Below are 21,215 nucleotides of genomic sequence, written 5' to 3'. Positions count from 1 at the left end.
CAGCAATAAAACAAAAAATGACAGCATCCAGCTTATAGAGCTGGATTCTGTAGGCATCTCCTTAAAACTATTCGTCAACAGTTACAACCTTAACATTTTGCAAATCATATTATTAACTGATATTTACACACATTATTAAAAATACAAGAAAATAAAATGTTGGCCATGGTGCCTTACACCTAAAATCTCAGAACTGGGGAAGAGGACGAAGGCCTGCCCAAGTTTGGAGCCAGTCTGAAGCCAATCTAGACTACGTCGTCATGCCTTGCAGGCTAGCCAGGGCTACAAAATTACCCACCCACCCATCTCCGTCTTTAAGAACAAAACAAACAAAAAAGCATGCGGGGGGGGGCGGAGGTGTAAACTTTTAAAGAAAGCACCTTGGGAAAGGTTTTGTAAAAGAATAAAGTTTCTGATATTTTTGCGCACTCCGCTTTGGAGAGCTCCCTCAGCTCCGGACAGAGGAGGGCTCAGCCGACCCGGACAGAAAACTGAAACAAGTTCAGGGGTTCGCGAGCACCAGGGCCTCCTTCTTAAAGCAGTCCGCCAGGCCAATGATGGCTCCAGGCTGAACCACGTGGGGTGCCTCAGAGCCTATGGTACTGTGGCCGGCTTGTCTGCGCCTCCCCCCTCCGCCAGCCCCAGTCCCCCGAGAGAGCAGGAGAGAACTGTCAAAGCGACCCGGGGTGGCGCCGGGAGTCCCCGTGCCTACCAGCGCCAAGGCCTGGCTTGTAGCTCCCTACTCCGGGCTGCTGGTCCCCAAGTGCCACCTGCCACCATGAACAGTGAGGAGCAATACTATGCGGCTACACAGCTCTACAAGGACCCGTGCGCATTCCAGAGAGGCCCTGTGCCTGAGTTAAGCGCTAATCCCCCTGCATGCCTGTACATGGGCTGCCAGCCCCCACCTCCGCCGCCACCCCAGTTTGCAGGCGCGCTGGGAACACTGGAGCAGGGAAGTCCCCCGGACATCTCCCCATACGAAGTGCCCCCACTCGCCGACGACCCTGCAGGCGCGCACCTCCACCACCACCTCCCAGCACAGCTCGGCCTCACCCATCCACCTTCCGGGCCTTTCCCGAATGGAACCGAGCCTGGGGGCCTGGAAGAGCCCAGCCGCGTTCAGCTCCCTTTTCCCTGGATGAAATCCACCAAAGCTCACGCGTGGAAAGGCCAGTGGGCAGGTAAGCCTGGCTCTTCCTCCCTTTCTCTTCTCCTAGTCTGGACTCAGCTGCCACTGTCTCCAAACGGCCCCCTGGGTCTTTTGTGAGTTCTCCAACCCGCAGGGATAACGCAGCCTTAGAACAAATTCTAAGGGGGCCAACAAGTCCACCTGTCTCGGCAGCCTCTTTTCCACTCAGCACCCCTTCTTCCGTGTCCCAAGTCTTTCTTACCCCGGGAGCCGGCCTCCACACCAGAGAAAGCAGAGGCCTAAGGCAGACTCAGAGCTTCTGAATCTTCTGGATCCTTCTGCAGCGACGGACCTGAACTCCCGGGTAGTGGGCACCAAGCAAGTTATGCAAGCCCTCTCTGACCTAGGCTGGAGCACATTCGGAGCCCCAAGTCCCTTCACTTCCCCGCCCTGGGGTGGGGGCGGGGGAGGGCGGCCCTAGGGGCACCGGATGGAAAGGGAAAAACTGAAGGAAAAGGGAAAGTGCATCCGTTCAGGCCTGCGAAGGGTCTGGAGGCCCAGAGGTGGAATACGGGGTGGGTATGAACAAGGAGAGGCTGTTGAGGCAAAGTGAGGGGCTCACCGAAAGGCTGAAGGCAGTTAGTTCATTCGCTCAGCTGGGAGAGGCGTCTGGGCTCCCAATTCTTTTTGGACCAATCAAACGGGTTTGAAGGGTCCTCTTGCGCTGCGTCCCAGGCAGTGTATAGACAAAAGGAGATGCCTCTTTCCAAGCTGCCGGGCTTTGCGAAGCAAGATGCCCGGGTTTCCTTAGCCCCGGGCGCCGGCTTTGAGATAGATCCTTCCTTTCAGCCCGCACGAAGCGCAGCAAGCCCTCGGTCTCTTCCCTGCCGGATGCGGGCAGCCCGTTGCTGAGGGGGCCGGTGCCCGCCGCCGCCACAGCACAATGTTATCTCTTCCGGTCTGCAGCTACTTCTGGTCACACCTGTATTGCAAATAGCTGCTTTTTCTTTTGCCTCCCGACTGTCGGGAGCTAAGGTGAAAAAGCTGGAGTTGCCATCCCCTGAGAATTGTCAACGTCATGTCCTCAGGGCCTAAAGTCCCTGGCCTGATACTGCCCCTGGAGCAGCCACACAAAGCTTTGAGAGAGGGTCTGGGGTAGCCTGGCTCAGCACGGTCCCAGGAGGGCTCCTCATTTTCACGTTGAGGAAGAACCCCTGACTTAGGACAGGGCCCAAATTCTTGCTGGAGCGTCCGCCACCTTGAACCAATTCCAAGCAGACGGAGCAGGTAGTCCGCTGAAGAGGCGTCTCAAGGCCAAGGCCAAGGCCAAAGGGCGCTAAGACCCGGTTATTGGGCTGCTCGAAGACAGATCTTCCACCCAGGGGCTCTCAGCCCGCAGTTTCTTGCCAAGGATTTCCTTCTTCAGGGCTTTCTTGCTCAGAGCCCTGGAGAGTCTGGCTGTCCGCTCCTGCTCTGGATGAGGGCAGAAAGAAGGCTGCGAGTGAAATCTGAGGGGAAGCAGACAGCATTTCCGCTGCTAGGAGAGCACTTTGGGGAACCCTTCAGACGGTGAGATCGCGGCTCCAGAAGCCTTTGCGGGTTCTTTCTGAGCCTCTCAGGACTCTCGGTGGGCTGCCCCTCTCTTCCCCGGGTGGAGACCCGCAGTGGCCAAAGGGCTCACCCTAGGAATAACTGGACCTAAAAAGAACTTCCTAATTCCCACTGGCCGCTTGTGCGCTGAGCCCCAGAAGAGGATCCGATCTACGCATTCTGTACATCTTCTCACCAAGAGATTGCAACTTTAATTTCCAAGCGGTCCCCCCCTCCGCCCCTCCCGCCTCCCCGCCGCTTCCTCTAGCTGAGCGCAGATCCCTATGGCCTTTCACTAGGACTTGGCCAAGTGGGCAGCTGAGGGCAGGAGTCGCAAGAATCTGTGAGTTACGTGTGTGAAACTGTGGTTGGCATCTTTAACTGTTCCATTAAGGATAAGTCGCGCCCCTTTTCTGCTTTGAGAAAGGCCTGGGTGGTTTGGAGGTGTTCCTGGGGATAAGAGCTGCTTTTCCAGAGAGGAGTGGTCTAGAGGCCCCACCTCAGATTCTAGCGTCTCTTCTTGACCTGGGAAAAACCCGGGAGCGGTTCCATCCAGGAAAACAATCCCTTGTCCTTTCAGCTCTTTGAAAAAATGTTCCTTGTCTCTGGCGTGAATCAAGGCAGCTTTGGGCTCCTCCATGAGCTTTGGTGGGGGGGCCCCAAACCAGCGCCCACCACAATCCAGTGCAGCAGGTGCTCCGCACAGAAGCAAAGGACGCAGACCTGGGAAACACTCACTTTGTGCACTGATTTCCTGGTGACCTGGGTCTGCTGCTTGCTTTAGATGCGGGTTTGGTGCCTGTGACCCATCGCTCTTCGAAGTAGCCCTCAGTTCGGGTTGGATCTGACCTCTGCCAACATTTCGGGCAAGATGGGGCCACCAAGCAGGGAGTTAATTGTCTCCTCCTGCTAAGGGTGACCTTTCCTAAAGCAGCATTTTTCCCTCAGATGTAGAAGACTAACTGAAATTACTGTAACAATTACCTCTCGGTAACTACAATATAACTATATTAAATATAATATATGGGCCCAGGAGATGGTTCAGTATAGAAAATAATAATAATAATAATAATAATAATAATAATAATAATAATAGCAATAACAATAATATAATAAAGGTTCCCTGTGCAAGTCTGAGGACCTTAATTCAATCCATGGATCCAAAGATAAAAGGAGAGAGTCAACCCCCAAAAGTTACCCCCCCACCTCCACATGCATGCTGCCAAGCTCACACATGCATATTCTATATACATGATAATAAATATTTAAATAAATATAAATGATACATATTAAAAGATATAATAAACTGTGCCCATAACTTAATAAGCACCATAATCTTTCAAACTGCAGTCTGCATCCATTAGTGAATTATTAAATTCATTTAAAATATTTGGGGGGCTGAACAGATGGCTGGCTGCTCTTCCAGAAGACTGGGGTTCAACTCCCAGCACCCACATGACAGCTCACAATTGTCTGTAACTCCAAGATCTGACACCCTCATGCAGACGTACATGCAAGCAAAAGCCAATGCACATAAAATAAATAAATTATTAAAATATTTTTGAAACAAGGTCTTATTAAGTTGCAATTGCTGGCCTGAAAGTAGCTAGGATACAGGCTGCCCCCCCCCCCCCCCGTCTGCCTGCCCCTGCCTCTGCCTCTGGAGCGCTAGAATTAAAGGCTTCACAATGAGGTTCTGATCTTGTTAAAAATAATTTAATGTGTTGAGTTTAGCGTTGTTTTAATGAAACAGTGAATAAGGAAGAAAATTAACGTTATATGCGGTAAAAGTTCGGTCTAGAAATGTATATATACCCGGTTATACATATCCCTATGAGGACGGGATAGTAATCTGAACTGTATTTCATACAGTCAGATTGAACTGGGTCAACGCCAGAAAGTTTGTTTAAAATCTTGTTCTTACCTAGGCCCCTTACACATATGTAGCCATGGACAGCTTAGTCATCTGTGGGTCGCTGGTAAGGAAATAGGGCTGTCCCTGACTTGGACTCTGTTGCCTACTTTCCCCCTCGTTTCCCCTTGGCGGACTACCTTGCCCACCTCAGTGAAAGATGAACCTCTCCGTCCTGACGTTCTGGGGTGGGTTACTGGGGGGGGGCGCTCCCTTTCCTGAGGAGTAGGAAAGGGGAGGCAGGGAAAAGAAGGAGGGAGTGAGGATAGGACCGAGAGGAGAAGAGGGATGAGGCTACGACCCGGACATAAAGTCAATGAAAATAAAAATTTAAAAATCCCGTGTTTAAGGCATACTATTGATTTAGTAGAACGGAGTAAATCAAATGGTCTATTATGTGCATTTTAACCATTTCAACATCAGTTCAATGAACTAAATCTGAAACCACTGGTTGTCCGATCCAAGCGTGAGAACCCGCGCGCAATGGCCGAGGGAGAAAGGGCTCAACTGGCTAAAGGCTGTGGTTGCCACGGTGGACTGTGAGAGCAAGGGCCTGCGATTAGACTGAGCAATCACAAGCAGTAGGAGGTTGTTCTTGGGCTGGGGATAAAATATTTGGCCTTCATGGGGCCCGGGGGACCGCACACTGACCTCCCCGTGTCACCCACAGGCGGTGCGTACGCAGCGGAGCCGGAGGAGAACAAGCGGACCCGAACAGCCTACACCCGGGCGCAGCTGCTGGAGCTAGAGAAGGAGTTCTTATTTAACAAATACATCTCCCGGCCTCGGCGGGTGGAGCTGGCAGTGATGCTGAACTTGACAGAGAGACACATCAAAATCTGGTTCCAAAACCGGCGCATGAAATGGAAGAAGGAGGAGGACAAGAAGCGAAGCAGCGGGACCACGAGCGGGGGCGGCGGGGGCGGCGGGGGCGGCGGGGGCGAAGAGCCCGAGCAGGATTGTGCGGTGAGCTCGGGCGAGGAGCTACTGGCCTTGCCTCCGCCGCCACCTCCCGGAGGTGCAGTGCCTCCCAGCGTCCCCGCTGCAGCCCGGGAGGGCCGCCTGCCACCGGGCCTTAGCGCGTCGCCACAGCCATCCGGCATCGCACCCCTGCGGCCGCAGGAACCTCGGTGAGGATCGCAGGCTTTGGGGTGAGCGGGTCTGGGAACCCGAGTAGGCAGCTAAGGATAGGGAGGCTTAGCCTAGACGCCTCACAAGGAGAACATTCGTGAGGGCGCAAGAGCCAGCTGGGTGTAGCCGGAGGGACACTGGCGGACCTCCGGGGAAAAGACCTGGGCTTCTGGAAACTTTTGAGGCCGCTTCTGGTGCCCTGCCAACGGCCAGGTGAGCCTCTGTTGGGCCTGTTCCTTTCCCTGCCTCTAGGACTCTATCCTGGGACCAGTTCAGAGAACCGGGACTCCAAACTAAAAAGGGTGCAAACTTGAGCGTTCTCAACCAGCTCGCCTCGGTGTCTTTGTCTGTCCGGAAACAAGACAGCTGAAAGGGTGTAAGGTTAAGAATAATGGAAGGGAGCCGTTTGGGGTTTCAAAAACACAGTAACGTGAGTGAGTGCTTCCCTCCTCTTCTTCACTTCCCTTCCTTTGCCTTATTTCTCCCTCCTAGAGTCTCTCCCCCTCTTTATGCAAATATTTCGTTAAAGCCCATCCTTCAACCTACACCATTTCCTTTGAAGATCAGAAATTCTTCACAGCGGGACCTGAGAGAAAATGGAAGCAAAGAGTTCTTGTACTGAGGGACAAAGCTGCACGGGGACATTTGAAGTTCCTATTTAGAGCGCGAGTATCTTCCTGGAAGGAAGCCAGGTGCCTTGGTACACCTGGGAAAACTGTTCACAAAGCCCTGACTGGTTCTCTTCCCCCCCCCCCAACCCCCGTCGTGATTTGAAGGTTTGAGGGGAGGGGGAGAACTGATTTTTTTTTCCACTTAAACCCGTAAATTGACCATTCTTTGTCGACAGGTGTGGAATTTCCAACTCAGTTGCTCTTTTCAAGATACTTAGGTTGTTTATGGAAATGCTTAATAAATATGAATAGCCTGAGAAGTGATGAAGCCGACTTGACCCTACTTATTCCAAACTTTCCTAGAGGGTGATGGTTCCATCTCATTTAAAAATGTTAACCATCATTTTTTCTTAAGAATTTTTCTTCAAGCCAGATGCGGTGTCCGCACGTTTGTAATCCTAGCACTCGGGAAGGTAGAGGCAGGCCTTGAGTTCCAAGTCAGCCTGGTCTACAAAGCCAGTCCAGGACAGGCAAGGCTACACAGAGAAACCTTGTCTCGAAAACAAACAGACAGACAGAAAGACAAAGACTGTGGTGGCACACCTTTAATCCCAGCACCTGTGAGGCAAAGCCTGGTCTACAGCATGAGTTCCAGGATAGCCAGGGCTACGCAGACAAACCTAGTCTTGAAAAACCACAGCTTTTCTAAAGATTTTTTTTCTAATGACTCTCTACCTTTCTTGAGCTACCCCCAAAGTCTAAGCCCAAGATTTTGGAAGAAGGAACCCACAGGACACTAGGCAGTTTTGTTTACTTGTTTAATTCAATGATTTGCTCTGTTCCTTAGAGGAACTGAGTAACGACCTGTTAGAAAGAAATTCTCTGAAGTCAATAAGGTGATTGTTTTTTTCCTCTCTTCTCTTCAGTGTGAATATGTTTTTTCCCCGGTTGACGGATGCTGCACACATCCTGGGCTCTGGGGTGTGACAAATCCACACTGGAGATGTCAAAAAAAATTTAGTGTCTTTTCCCACTTGAATATAGTGGCAAAATTTGTGCTGCCTTACAGGATTGCCATAGGGTTTAAATTAAAGAATATGAACAGGTTCGATTTAATATGTACAAAAGAGTTGTCTGTCCGCATTATTAATGACTTTTTAGTGAGGTCATCATCACGTTCCTGAGTAACTAGAGGCCTAGAGGCCAGCCACTGACCTCTTCCATTCTCCAAGCATCCCTAAAGGTCCTCTCCTTTAACAAACCCCCTACACTGTTGGTATGGTTTTCATACACCCACTGGTCTTAGCTGACTGAGCACTTCCTAGTTTTCCAAAACTCCCTTGTTGCCACAGCAACCTCCTCCAGGAGCTTCTTCGGGGGATGCTTCTGTCCAGTTGGTGCGGGTGCTGAGAGCCCGGTAGTTTTGCGTCCAAGAGACATTTGGGTTCCAGAATAAAGCGAGCTTCTCTGGGAGTCTGAGATCTCAATCTCACGTCGCAGGTTGGCGGGGCTGTAGCTTCTGCCCCCGGCTCTGGGATGGGGGCGGGGAGAAAAGTAGAGGTTGGCAGGGGCTGGGAGTTTGGGGCACCGGGTAGTTGCAGGGCTGATTTGCAGGCTGCAGAACTCTGGACTAGCCTGAGAAACCGCCACGCCTTTGTGCAAGCAAGGAGGCTGCGGTTTGGCGAACCTGGGATGCGAGCTTTGCTCAGAATACGACTCTAAAAAACAGACTGGTTACCCTGACCTTAGATGTTCCATCCCCTTCCTTACCCATGGCGTCGACTGGGTCACTGAATTCTATTCCCTCATTATTGGGGGCTCAAAGGAGGATGAAAGGAGGTGTCTTCCAAGGACCTAGAAGGGAACGGGGCACACTTTCTTCAGTACGCGGGGCAGCTGTCTGGTGGTTTCCAGTAGAAAGCTAGGGCTGGCCGGACAGTCCTCAGGAAAGCGAGGGAGACAGCCACACTGGGCTGCGTGTAGGCTGCAGCAGGCATGGGGAGGGCTTCCGTGGGATACCGTGGGTAGCAGGATGAGATTTCAACCTCAGAAATGAGAGCAGAGCCTAAGGGTGGAATGGCCGGGCTCCACCCATGTTCCAGGAATTGAAGTCCCCTGGAGATGCACATTGTGGCCCCTGGGGATGTGAGAGTGGGCTAAAGGTGCTGGAGCGCCAAGCTCCCAGTACTCCACAGGCAGAGGCAGAGGGATCACTATGAGTTCGAGGCCAGCCTGGTCTACAAAGTGACTCCAGGATAGCCAAGGCTACACAGAGAAACCTGTCTCGAATTAAAAAAAAAAAAAAAAGGCCTGGGTCTCCGAGGGCGCGTGGAGGGGGGAGGGCGCGTGGGGGATGGGAGCGTGCTGCGGGACTACTCACCTCCCTCAGCTCGTTGGCTCCTTAGTTTAGTGTGTTCCGTTCGCGTAAGGAGCAGACGCCACTGCAATGATTTTGGAGGGTGTTAAGGGAGCAAGCGTGGGTGGTGAGCTTACCTGCGTGTACCTCCACGCCTCGTCTCTCGGTGGTGCCCTAGGCAGAATCCACACGCCCTACAATTCCTCTTGAATTCATCAAGTAAAGTGAGAGACGGTCTCTGGATCACCGATGTGTCGGTTGAACCCATTCTGGCTGCGGTCAAAGCTGTGGAGACCCTGACAACCAGCCGGCTTCCTCACCACACATCCTCAACCTGGCAATCTCTGGAAATCACAACCAGACTCCTCAACCAAAGAACCTGTGGGTTTCCCCAAACTCTGCAGGTTCCCAGTCCAGAACGAAGGTGGCCCAGCGGCGATAAACACCTAGGAAACACTCACAGCCTTTGCTTTTCTCTGGGTACACCTCTTCCTGTGGCTTTGCCCACAGCTCGTCTCAGCCTGTAAAGGGAGCTCGCTGGATGTAAGGCTTCTTACCTACGCTCAGCAGCTGCCAGCCCTCTGAAGCGTTTATCTCGGGGGGCTCTTGCCCTAAGCTGGAACCCCTACTGTGCTGGCCCAGGGACGCGCCCCGCCTTCAAGGCAACCCTGGAGACCGTGAACTTACCGGAGTGAAAGCGGAGTTGATCAGGCTCCCCGAGTGAGCGAGCGAGCGCCCCTTTTTGAAGAATAGGGCCAGCGTCAACTTCCCAAACTAGCTTTTGGTTCCTGACCTGGCAATGTCATCTCTCCGCACCTGCTCCTCAGGTAACTCAGCCCGGGTTGTCTACATCTGAGTGAAATATGTGTTGCTTTCTCAAGTTTGTGAACTCTTCCTCTTCCTAGTGCGTTTCTTTTAAAATATTGGGTTTTTTGGTTGGTTGTCCCAGACTCTGGGTTCAGTGCCCAGCGTTGCAAGAAAGTCTGTTTCATAAGTACGCATGCATGCTTCATGTCTGCACTGCGACACGCTAAACTCTCCAGATGGGTGGCGATATATTTTGCTATATCCTATAAATGAACTCTATTTTTTCCTGAATAAATTCTTTTCCCTTTTTGAATTCTCTACTAGACCTGATTTGTGAGACTATGAGGTTTGACAGCATCATAGCTATTTGCTCACTCAGAAGGTTCGCACAACTAAATAAGCCTAGGATTTCTATACTACACGAAACAGTCTCTACTTCAGAAAAAAAAATGTGCACAAAACATATCACCTAAAAACCGAAAACATGATGATCCTGTATTTATTGGAGTCATCGTAATAAGTGCATGCACAATTTATTCGGACTTAATGCTGCAAGAGACAGTTTCTAAGGGCTCTTCAGTGGCCCCCGCCCTGTGGGTGGGCCCCTCCACAGGGACACAAGCAAGCACTGAGGCACAGCCAGCTTCCAAACTCCCAGTTGTCTAGCCTCGGATTCAGTGGGAGAAAAAGGGGAGGATCCTTGGCCAAATGCAAAAATGAAATATTTTTCCCTCAGAACCCTGGACAGGGGTTGCCTTTCTGTGTCCGTTATGTATTGACCTTCTGGAGTAGGGCAAATAACCTAATCCCTTTGACACTGTCTATGGCCCGGGGAATTAGGGCTCTTCTTCTCATCTTCTGTGTTGTCGTGAGACAGCTTACGTGAAGAGTATGCTGGGCAGAGCAGGGCTTTTCAGAACCGCACAGTGGCCCTCTTACTAGATAGGCGGCAGGGCTTTGTCCAGCAGTCCCACCCCCACCCCCGGGGGGGGGGTAGTCAACATTAGCAGCAGGGCTTTGTCCAGCGCCCCCCCTGGGGGGGGGTAGTCAACATTAGCAGTGCAATGCAGACTTTGCAAAGGTTTCATATCATTCTCTGATGGACACGGCTGGGTCTTGGTCAGGGCCCTGGCCAGTGCTCGACAGCATCCGGCTTTGAACATAGGACACACATGCAACATCTAGTTCTGGAATAGTCTGGTGACCAGGATGGAAGTGTCTTGATGAAGTGGGATTTGCGCAGGAATTGGTAGGACCCCAAGGCTAAGAGACCATCCCCTCATTTATAAATCATGCCTGCGGCGGCTGATATATCACTCAGATGTGGGTGTGGTTAGCAGAGAGCACACGTAGCAATGGCTTACGTGTATGCAATTCATTTCTCTCCTACGTGGAAATCTGAAGTCACGTAGAGCTGGGATGTTGCCTGGCGCTCAGGCTGCCTTGACTGTCCATTCTACTAGCCCTGGGTTGTTTGTCTAGTCCCATGGTGCACTGCAGCCACCATGCTTGCTCCTTAAGCAGCAAGGGACAGTAAACAAGGAAGAGGGAGGCAGAATTGCAGTCCATAAGGGACTGAAAGATGATGATGACAGCCAGGCATGGTGGCGAACGCCTGTAATCCCAGCACTCGGGAGGCAGAGGCAGGCAGATCTCTGTGAGTTCAAGGCCAGCCTGGTCTACAAAGCGAGCCCAGAACAGATAAGGCTACACAGAGAAACCCTGTCTTGGAGGGGGGGGGGGAAAGACAACGATGAAACACCTCAACTCTGTGAATGTGTGGCCTTTACAGAGCAAAGTGAGTTTTAGAGGTATAGTTAGGTTAGGGAGCCTTCAAGAGACAGGCACTAAGGAGAGTGCACCAGTTCTCTGGCCAAAGAGACTGGGGAGCTTGCTAACCAGCTGAGCAAAGGGGCAGCTATTCTCTGAAAAGAGCGCAGTCTTAGTTTACGCCTTGGGGGTTTTGCTTTGTGTGCTGTCCTTTCTTGGGATAAGGGCTCTCTGTGTAGCATAGGTTAGTGGGCTTGAGTGCGTCCTCCTGCCTCAGGGCAGGGTGAGGGCTGTGGATGTGGCTCAGCAATAGAGTGTCCAGCATACACAAGGCTCCAGGCTCAGTTCCCAGAACCCTCCAAAAGGAGAAAGAAATAAGAAAATAATACTGACGGTAAGGGATTACAGGTACTGATTCCAGGCCAGCTAAGCGACTCAGCAGATAAAAGCAGTTACTAACTGTAGCACATATATACAGAAACACATCCACCCATCCGTCTATCCATACACACACATGCACGCATGCGTGCATACACACATACACACATACAATTTAAAGTTTTAAAAAGACGTGTAAAAGGACTCTTGGAGACACAATCTCCAAGGCTAGGGCCTAAGATCCTTATTAAAATTTGTCCTGAAGGCCTGGAGAGGTGGCCCATTGGTTAGGAACATGTGACACTCTTCCAGAGGACCTGAGTTCTGGTCCCAGAACCCAAACACCATCTATAAGTTCATGGATCTGATGCTCTCTTCTGGTCTCCCAGAGAACTGCATTCAAATGTGCACATGCACACACACACACTTACTCTCTCTCCCTCTCTCTCTCTCTCTCTCTCTCTCTCTTCTCTCTCTCTCTCTCTCTCACACACACACACACACACACACACACACACAAATCTTTAGGTGGCTGGTGGTGGCGCACGCCTTTAATCCCAGCACTCAGGAAGCAGAGGCAGACAATTCTCTCTGAGTTCTAGGCCACCCTAGTCTACAGAGAAAGTCCCTGCACAGCCAGGGCTACCCAGAGAAACCCTGTGTAAAACAAAATAAACAAACAAATCTTTTTTTTTTTAATGAGCCTTGTTCTGACAATTTGGTGTTTTATAAAACAAAAAAAAAAAACCCACTGGCGAAAATAATATTAATTTTTTCATTATTGTACAGTAGTCCCTGCATACAGAACCATGTCCTGGAATGTGATGCCAGAAGGAAGTTTATTCAAACACGTGTGCTTGATTTCTTCAACCAGTGAGACTCTGTGGCCCACTGTTTGCTTTCGCTATCAGAAAGCACAGAACTAAACTTAGCATCCAGGCAGAGCTCAACTCTGTATTCCTTCTAACACAGGCCGTGGAGGAAGGCTGACATGTTTCAGTGAGAAAAAAAAATCTACCTCTGCTTCTGTGTTTATCACCCACCTCGCTTCTGAACCTCAAAATTCAGTGTCTTTGAAGCCTTTGTCACATTAGTCAGTTGAGGCAAAATATTTGACAGGACTGCTGAGAGTGTTGGACAAAATAGTGTCTGTTGGGGCTGGAGAGATGGCTGCTCTTGCAAAAGCCTGGGTTTGATTCTCAGCACCCACATCGTGCCTCAAAACGGGCCTGCAACTCCAGCCCCACAGCACCCAGCGCTCCCTTCTGGCCTCCCCGGGCACTGCACACATGCTTGGTGTCCAGGGATGCATGGAACCGGAAGGCCTATACAATGCATTTGAAAAGTGCTTTCTGCAGTGAAAAGTATTGCCTAGAGTTGCACAACCATATTTCCCCCTCCCCCCCGCTATCCTGAGTTGGTATTTTTCAAACAACGACATGCAGTTGATGAATCCAATTTACTAGTCTGTTAATACATATTTTTATTTAAATAAAATAGAAGCCAAAGACATGGCTCAATTAGTGGTATAGGTCTTACCTAGAACGCCCATGGCCATGAAATCCATCTCTAGCAACACACGCGCGCGCACACACACACACACACACACTACACACACTACACACAAATGTGCACACATACATGCCTGCACACACACGCGCACATACACGTACACGCATGCGCAAGCATGCACACACACCTAAAAATAAATCAAATAAGATAGAATGAGAAATATCAGCGTACACATAGTGAGAGTTACTTGCACTGCCCCGTATTACAGAGTCTCTTTCTGTGTCCCAGGCTGGTGTTAGACTGATAGGAAAACACCCAACTCTGGCACCGGAATACTGGATTCAAGGCATGTGCCACCATGCAGCGCCAGAGCTGGTCTTCAAACTCGTATGGTGCTGGGCATGGTGGCGCACACCTTTAATGTCAGCACTGTGAAGGCAGAGGCAGGAGGATCTCTGTGAGTTCAAGCCTGGCTCGTTCTACATAGAGCATTCCAGGCAAGGCCAGCCAGGGCTACATAGTGAGACCTTCTGTTTGGTTGGTTGGTTTTTTTTAAAAGAAAGAATTTGAGTGGTGTAATATCTACATTGTCTATTTAGAGTCTGTTTGTTGTCTGTGTCCAGCTGGCACAGACCTGTACAAGAACAATTTATATTCTCTTTGGAGAGAGAAAGTCGGGGCTGGAAATGAGGAGAGACGGAGAAAGACTACTTTTGAAACAAATCCCAAGTCTGTGGGTTCAACTGTGTCCTCTGCAGGAGCAGCAAACGCTGTTACCTCTGAGCATCTCTCCAGCTCCCACATTATATTTTTGGCAAGCAAAATGAATTAGTTAAGGGTTTTTAAATTTAAAAATAAACTTTTAAATGCTGTCAGTGGCTCACCATGAGTAGAAAAATCACAACTTTTTCCTTACTCAAGCTTTGCTGTTTGTTGAGAAAAGTGGGCATTAAAAAAATTATATTGTTTTTGGTTTTGGTTTTTTAAGACAGAGTTTCTCTGTGTAGCCTTGGCTGTCCTGGACTCACTTTGTAGACCAGGCTGGACTCAAACTCACAGTGATCCGCCTGCCTCTGCCTCCTGAGTGCTGGGATTAAAGGTGTGCGCCACTACCATCTAGCTTATTTGATGAATTTTTAGATTAAAAAAGAAGTATACTAGCCAGACAACAGTGCTGCACATCTGTAATCCCAGCAGAGGCAGAGGCAGGTGGATCTCTGTGAGTTTGAGGCCAGCCTGGTCTACAAAGTGAGTCCAGGACAGCCAAGGCTACGCAGAGAAACAGTCTCATGAAAAACCAAAAATAAAAAATAAACAAAGAACTATAGTAAGCTTGGTGGCACACACAGGAAGCTGAATCAGGGGGCTCATGGGCTTGAGGCCAGCCTGCCTGGCTATGTAGCAAGGCCCTATCTGAGAAGGGAGGGGACAGGATGGCAGAGACAGACAGACAGACAGACAGACAGACCCTGCCCATGGTGTGGAGAGCTTGGTGATATCAACCATCTGTGTATAAACCTCGGACTTGTTGCTGCTTCAACTCGATAGAAGTGGGGGTGAAAATGATCTAAATTGAGGCCCCAGTACTCCATCTACCTCACAGCCTGTTTTCTGGAAAAAAAAAAAAAACTTTCCAAGCTCTAAACCACTGTGTACAGAGCCTGGATAGTGCCTGGAGAGGTAGCTCAGTGGTCAAGGCACCGGCTTCTAAAGGACCTGAGTTCAGTTCCCAGCACCAACACGGTGGCTCACAACCATCTGTAATGGCAGTTCCAGGGGATCTGACGTCCTCTTCTGGCTGCCTTAGGCAATGCGTGCATGTGATGCATAGAGATCTGCGCTGGCAAAACAAAACATCCATGAATATAAAATATAAATAGACAGCCAGCTGTAGTTGCACACGCCTTTAATCCAACGCTTGAGGAACAGAGGCAGGCAGATCTCTGTGAGTTCGAAGCCAGCCTGGTCTACAGAGTGAGGTCTAGGGCAGCCAGAGCTACCCAGAGAATCCCAGTCTCAGAAAAACAAAACAAAACAAAACAAAAACTATCAAAGAGATAAACTTTTAAAAAGATTTATTTATTTATTTATTTATTTATTTATTTATTTATGCCAGAAGAGGGCATCAGATCACATTATAGATGGTTGTGAGCCACCATGTGGTTGCTGGGAATTGAACTCAGGACCTTTGGAAAAGCAGTCAGTGCTCTTAACCTCTGAGCCATCTTTTTTTTTGGTCACTTCTTCCTTGAATAAACCCAACACATAGAACTGTACATAAAGAACTAACTCAGAAATAGTAGTAGTAGTAGTAATTTTGAAGCTATATAAATAAATAAACATGAGTGCGCTTGGCCGATGGGTCAGCTTCATCTCTGAAAACCTGCAGAGGGCTGCGGTCCCTCAGGTCTACCTAAGCAGACTGAGGCGCGAGGCTCAGGGACTCAGTGTGGGGTGTTTACTGTCATAAATGACTTTTCTGTGTGTTCCCTGTGGGTGGGTGCTTGAAAGAATTCATATGACTGGTGGCTTATAGCAACAGAATCTACCCTGTTCCTCGTCTCTCTCTCTCTCCCCCCCCCTCCCCCTCTCTCTCCCTGTCTTTGTCTCTCTGTCTCTCTCTGTCTCTGTCTCTGTCTCTGTCTCTGTCTCTCTCTCTCTCTCTCTTCTCTCTCTCTCCTCTCTCTCTCTCTCTCTCTCTCTCTCTCTCTCTCTCTGCATTGTAGATCAGGCTGGCCTCAAACTCATAGAGATCCACCTGCCTCTGCCTCCCGAGTTCTGGGGTTAAAGGTGTGTGCCACTCGCCCCCTACCCCGGTGGAATTATTTGTTTCTTTTTGTTGTTGTTGTTGTTGTTGTTATTTATGAATACAGTGCATATCAGATCACATTATAGATGGTCATGAGCCACCATGTGGTTGCTGGGAATTGAACTCAGGACCTCTGGAAGAGCAGTCAGTGCTCTTAACTACTGAGCCATCTCTCCAGCCTTTTTTTTTTTTTCCAAGACCAGGTTTCTCTGTGTAGCCTTGGCTGTCCTGGAGTCACTTTGTAGACCAGGCTGGCCTCAAACTCACAGCGATCCACCTGCCTCTGCCTCCCAAGTGCTGGGATTAAAGGTGTGCGCCACCATGCCTGGCCCTATTTGTGTGTTTTTATGTGTGTATATGTGTGTGTATTTGTGTGCATGAGTATGTGTTTGTTTGTGTATTTGTGTGCATGTTTGTGTGTATATTTGTGTGTATGTATGTGTGTGTTTGCGTGTGTGATTGTGTGTACATGTGTTGCAGGAGATCACACCCTAGAACTCAAGCACGCCAGACATGCACTTTTACTCTGAGCTCAACCCTTAGCCCAGGATACTTAATTCAATTATACCTGTGTGTATATTTATTTCAGCTGAGGGGAGTTTTAAAGGTTTTTTAAATTACCTTTATTATTTATTTGTGTGTGTGTGTGTGTGTGTGTGTGTGTGTGTGTGTGTGTGTGTGTGTGTGTGTGTGCTGAGTGCTCACATGTCACAGCACATGTATGGACCTCAAAGGAAACTTGCAGGAGTCTGTCCTCTCCTTCCACAGCCTGGGGAATCAAGCTCAGGTTGCCAGGCTTGGAGGGAGGCAGGCACCTTACCCTGTAGGCCGTTGGCACCTTACCCTGTAGGCTGTTGGTGGAGAGACTCTTCTTTACTGTTTGTTTATGTTGTTGGTTTGGGATTTGTTGGGTTTGGTTTGGTTTTTGTTTTTGTTGTTGTTGTTGTTGTTGTTGTTTTGTTTTGTTTGAGACATAGTCTCATTACTAAACCCTGGCTGGCCTGGAGCGACTTAACCTGGTCACTCTATAGATCAGGTTGTCCTGGAACTCATAGACATTCACCTGCCTCTGCCTCCTTAGGGCGTCAGCACACTGGCCAAGTTTTGCAGGCTTATTTGCCTGAAGGAAGTCACAGGTTCTAAGAATTAAGAAGTGGGTGTTTTCTAAGAGCTCATTCTGCTGTGTGCCACACAGCTGGTCTTCCTTCATGTTTCCGGTGTGTGTGTGTGTGTGAGTGTGTCCGTGTGTGTGTCCGTGTGTGTGTCCATGTGTGTGTGTGTGTGTGTGTGTGTGTGTGTGTCCATGTGTGTGTGTGTCCGTGGGTGTGTGTGTGTGTGTGGGTGTGTCCGTGTGTGGGTGTGTGTCCGTGTGTGGGTGTGTGTCCGTGTGTGTGTGGGTGGGTGTGTCATGTGTGTGTGTGTGTCCGTGTGTGTGTGTGTGTCCATGTGTGTGTGTGTCCGTGTGTGTGTGTCCATGTGTGTGTGTGTCCGTGTGTGTGTGTGTCCGTGTGTCCGTGTGTGGGTGTGTGTCCGTGTGTGGGTGTGTGTCCGTGTGTGTGTGTGTGTGTGTGTGTGTGTCATGTGTGTGTCCGTGTGTGTCCGTGTGTGCCTATTTTATTTATCTGTGTCTGTGTGTTTAAGGGTGTGCATGCCTGTACTCACAGAAGGCTAATGCCAGGATCCAAACTCCCATCCCCAGGGCTGGACAGCACTTTTAACCCTAAAGCCATCTCTCCAACCTGTGTAAACATGAAAGTAGGAGCTATGGACGTGGTGGTGCACAGCTTTGGTCCCAGCACGCAGAAGGCAGAGGCAGGTGGATCTCTGAATCTGAGGCCAGCCTAGTACAGAGTGAGGTCAGGCCAGTCAGGGCTACACAGTGATACCTTGTCTCAAAAAACAAACAGGGATGGAGAGAAAGCTCAGTGGTTGAGAGCCATCTATAAAGGGATCTGATGCCCTCTTCTGTGATCAGGCACATATGCAAATAGATCACTTACATACATAAATAAATAATTCTTTTTTCTTTATTTTTTTTAAAAATAATTTTATCTTATGTGTATTGGTCTGAGGGTTCTTTGGCCCTGGAGTTACAGACAGTTGTGAGCTGTCATGTGAGTGCTGGGAATCGAACCCTGGTCCTTTGGAAGAGCAGACAGTGCTCTTAGCCACTGAGCCATCTTTCCAGTCCCAAATAAATAAATCTTAAAACAAACAAACACAAAAGAATATATATGTGCATATATGTATATGTGTGTGTGTATGTGTGTATATATATATATATATATATATATATATATATATATATATATATATATATATTTCCAGTTAAAATATATACTCACCGTATAAGACTACCCCTCTTCCAGTGCACACCCTGTGCAGCAGACTCGGGCATGTGTCTATTTGCAGGCGGGGCACAGACAGCCAGATGCTTTATTAAATGCCAGCAGACAGCCAGTGCCAGCTACACTGCCCTTTTAAGGCGTGCTCCACACTCAACTGGAAGCAAATGGGCAGGCTCTGGTGGAGAGCCAATCCACACTCTCCTCCTCGAAGTTCAGGGAGATGTGGGCAGCTTGTTCTCCCTGCTTCATACTCCCCACACAGAGCAGGGAATCAGCCACGGCATCCCCTACTATATGGCCCGGACATATGAAGCAAGGGAAAACACGGATTTTTCTGGGTTAAATAGTCGTCTTATACACAGGAAAATACCACACACACACACACACACACACACACACACACACACACACACACACTTTCATTGACTCCTAACTTTAGGTGGTTAAGTGTCTTTCCATAGGAATTAATCAGCCCTGCCCCACAAGTACAAATTCTTGCCTGTGATGCTTCCTGATGCTCCCGGCATGCTTCACACAATAAGTATTCACAAGAAATGCCTGAATAAAGCACGGTAGAATTCTGTATTGATATATTAACATTGGGGGGGGGGATGCTGAAGAGATGGTTCATCACTTAAGAGCACCAGCTGTTCCTCTAGGGGACCAGAGTTCAGTTCCCGGCACCCCACAGACACCTATAACTCTGGCCCCCCAAGGATCTCATGACCTCTTCTGGCCTCCAAGGGCAGCCACATGCACTCACACAGACACATGCGTATAAATAAAAAAATTTTAAATCACAATACATAGTCTTTTGATGGAGTAGACATCCAAAAAAATCCACTGGGAGGCTGGGGAAATGGTTCTGCAGGGAAGAGCAGCTGCTCTTGCAGAGGACCTGATGTCATTTTCTGACCTCTATGAGCACCAGGCACACATATGGTACACACACACACACACACACACACACACACACAGGCAAAACACTCATACACATAAAATAAATCTTAAAGTAGGGTGCTGTGGCACACACCTGTAATCCCAGCACTCAGGGAGGCAGAGGCAGGCAGATCTCTGTGAGTTTGAGGCCAGCCTAGTTTTCAAAGTGAATTCAGGACAGCCAGGGCTACACAGAAAAAATCCTATCTTGGAAAACAACAAAAATTAAAAAATAACTGTTGAACATATTCATAATGACTCCAGAAATAGCCATGCATAGCATTATGTGATTTTTTTTTTGTTTTGTTCTTTTTTTGTTTTTGTTTTTTTAAGACAGGGTTTCTCTGTGTAGCCTTGACTGTCCTGGACTTGCTTTGTAGACCAGGCTGGCCTCGAACTCACAGAGATCCACCTGCCTCTGCCTCTTGAGTGCTGGGATGGAAGGTGTTCACCACCATAGCCTGGCCTTATGTGATTTAAAGAAGAAAAAAAAAAGGTTGCAGAGTAAAATATGACTTAGTTTCCACTTTTATGTTTTTAAAAACTAAAAAAGATATTATTCCATGTATGTGTAAGTACACACATATAATTCTTTAAGTTTTGCTTATTTCTTGTGTATTGAGTATTTGTTTTTCGGTTGTGTTGTTTGTTTGTTTGGTTTTTTCTGTGTGTATATCTGTGCACAGTTAAGGAGTCATGATCCCAAGACCACCGTTTCAGACGTTTGTGAGCCACCTGTGTAGGTGCTGAAAACTAAACCCAGGTCGTCTGGCAAGAGCAGCCAGTGCCCTTAACCGCTGAGTCATCTCCCCAGGTCTCACATACATACATCTCGGTTGGAATTGCATAAACCAGAGCCACATCAATACCCCAACTGGCTAGAATGTACACAATAAAAAAAAAAACTTACTTTTTTCCCCATTGTTCACCCTTGCACCATCTAAATATGCTGGCAGGAAATGTCCAAGGGAGCTGCTTAGTGTGCCTTCATAGCCTAAGCCCAGCCAGGCTTCCAAAGGGCGCTCTCTCTCTCCCTCCCTCCCTCCCTCCCTCCCTCCCTCCCTCCCTCCCTCCCCTCCCTCCCTCCCTCCCTCCCTCCCTCCCTCTCTCTCTCTCTCTCTCTCTCTCTCTCTCTCTCTCTCTCTCTCTCTCTTTCCCTTCCTCCTGCAGCCGTCCACCCCCACGGAGCCCACCTCTGCTTATCTCTCAGTTTGTGTTCTCTAGCCTTCTACAGGGTCGGGGTGAGGGGAGCCTGAAAGGGGGCGCTGCCCCTGTGGCAGCTACTGTGTGCAAGCTCGACCTTTGCCACTTTGCTCCGCTGGGAAGCAGGAAAGAATGTGGTTTGGGGGGCAAGAAGGTGGCCCAACTGTGCTTACTCTAGCCTCCTGCGTTGCAGAACGCACCCCGCACCCCGTGGCCAAGCATTGCGTTTCTCAAAGACTTGGCAGAGGGGCGAGGCGGACCGAGGGAGCGGGAGGACAGAGAGAGCTTGGGTGTTGGAGAAGCATGGCGTCTCCAGCACTGTAAACATTAACTTATATTAAAACCCGGCCTTTCTCTTCCCTGGATTTCACAAAGCAGGAAGTTAAAGGAGGGGGGGGGAAGGGGGGAGGAAACTGGCCAAAGAGAGAGCCTTGGGTAAATTATTTAGCTGTGATCCAAGACTGAGTCACCCACCATTCTCCACACCCCAATGTGTGTCCAGGTTGACATCAGTCCTCAGACCCACTAATTAGTTAAACCAAGAGGAGAAGCCAGACTGCCCGAAGCCAGGAAAACCTCGCGAGTGGGAGCTGGGGGAGTGGTGTTGTTTCTTTACCCAGACTGCCTCTAAATTCCTGGGCTCGTCATAGCTGGGGTACAGGTGCTGGCCACTGCGCAGGACTTGGTGACAGTTGAGAGCCCAACCAGAGAGGCGTA

General features: G+C 49.3%; 1 protein-coding gene across 1 annotated transcript; it reads left to right on the top strand.

Annotated features, from left to right (window-relative positions):
• Positions 1 to 778: 778 nt before the first annotated feature.
• PDX1 (pancreatic and duodenal homeobox 1) lies at positions 779 to 5,768 on the top strand (the record flags this gene model as incomplete). The annotated part of the gene is made up of 2 exons (XM_084761824.1): positions 779 to 1,184; positions 5,305 to 5,768. 2 exons carry the CDS (start codon positions 779 to 781, stop codon positions 5,766 to 5,768), a joined length of 870 nt encoding a protein of 289 aa, XP_084617950.1.
• Between the last annotated feature and the right edge of the window lie 15,447 nt (positions 5,769 to 21,215).

This window comes from Acomys minous (genome assembly GCF_964271855.1).
Source record: "Acomys minous genome assembly, chromosome: 16".
Classification (NCBI taxonomy): domain Eukaryota; kingdom Metazoa; phylum Chordata; class Mammalia; order Rodentia; family Muridae; genus Acomys; species Acomys minous.
This window is presented reverse-complemented; position numbering and strand designations above follow the sequence as displayed.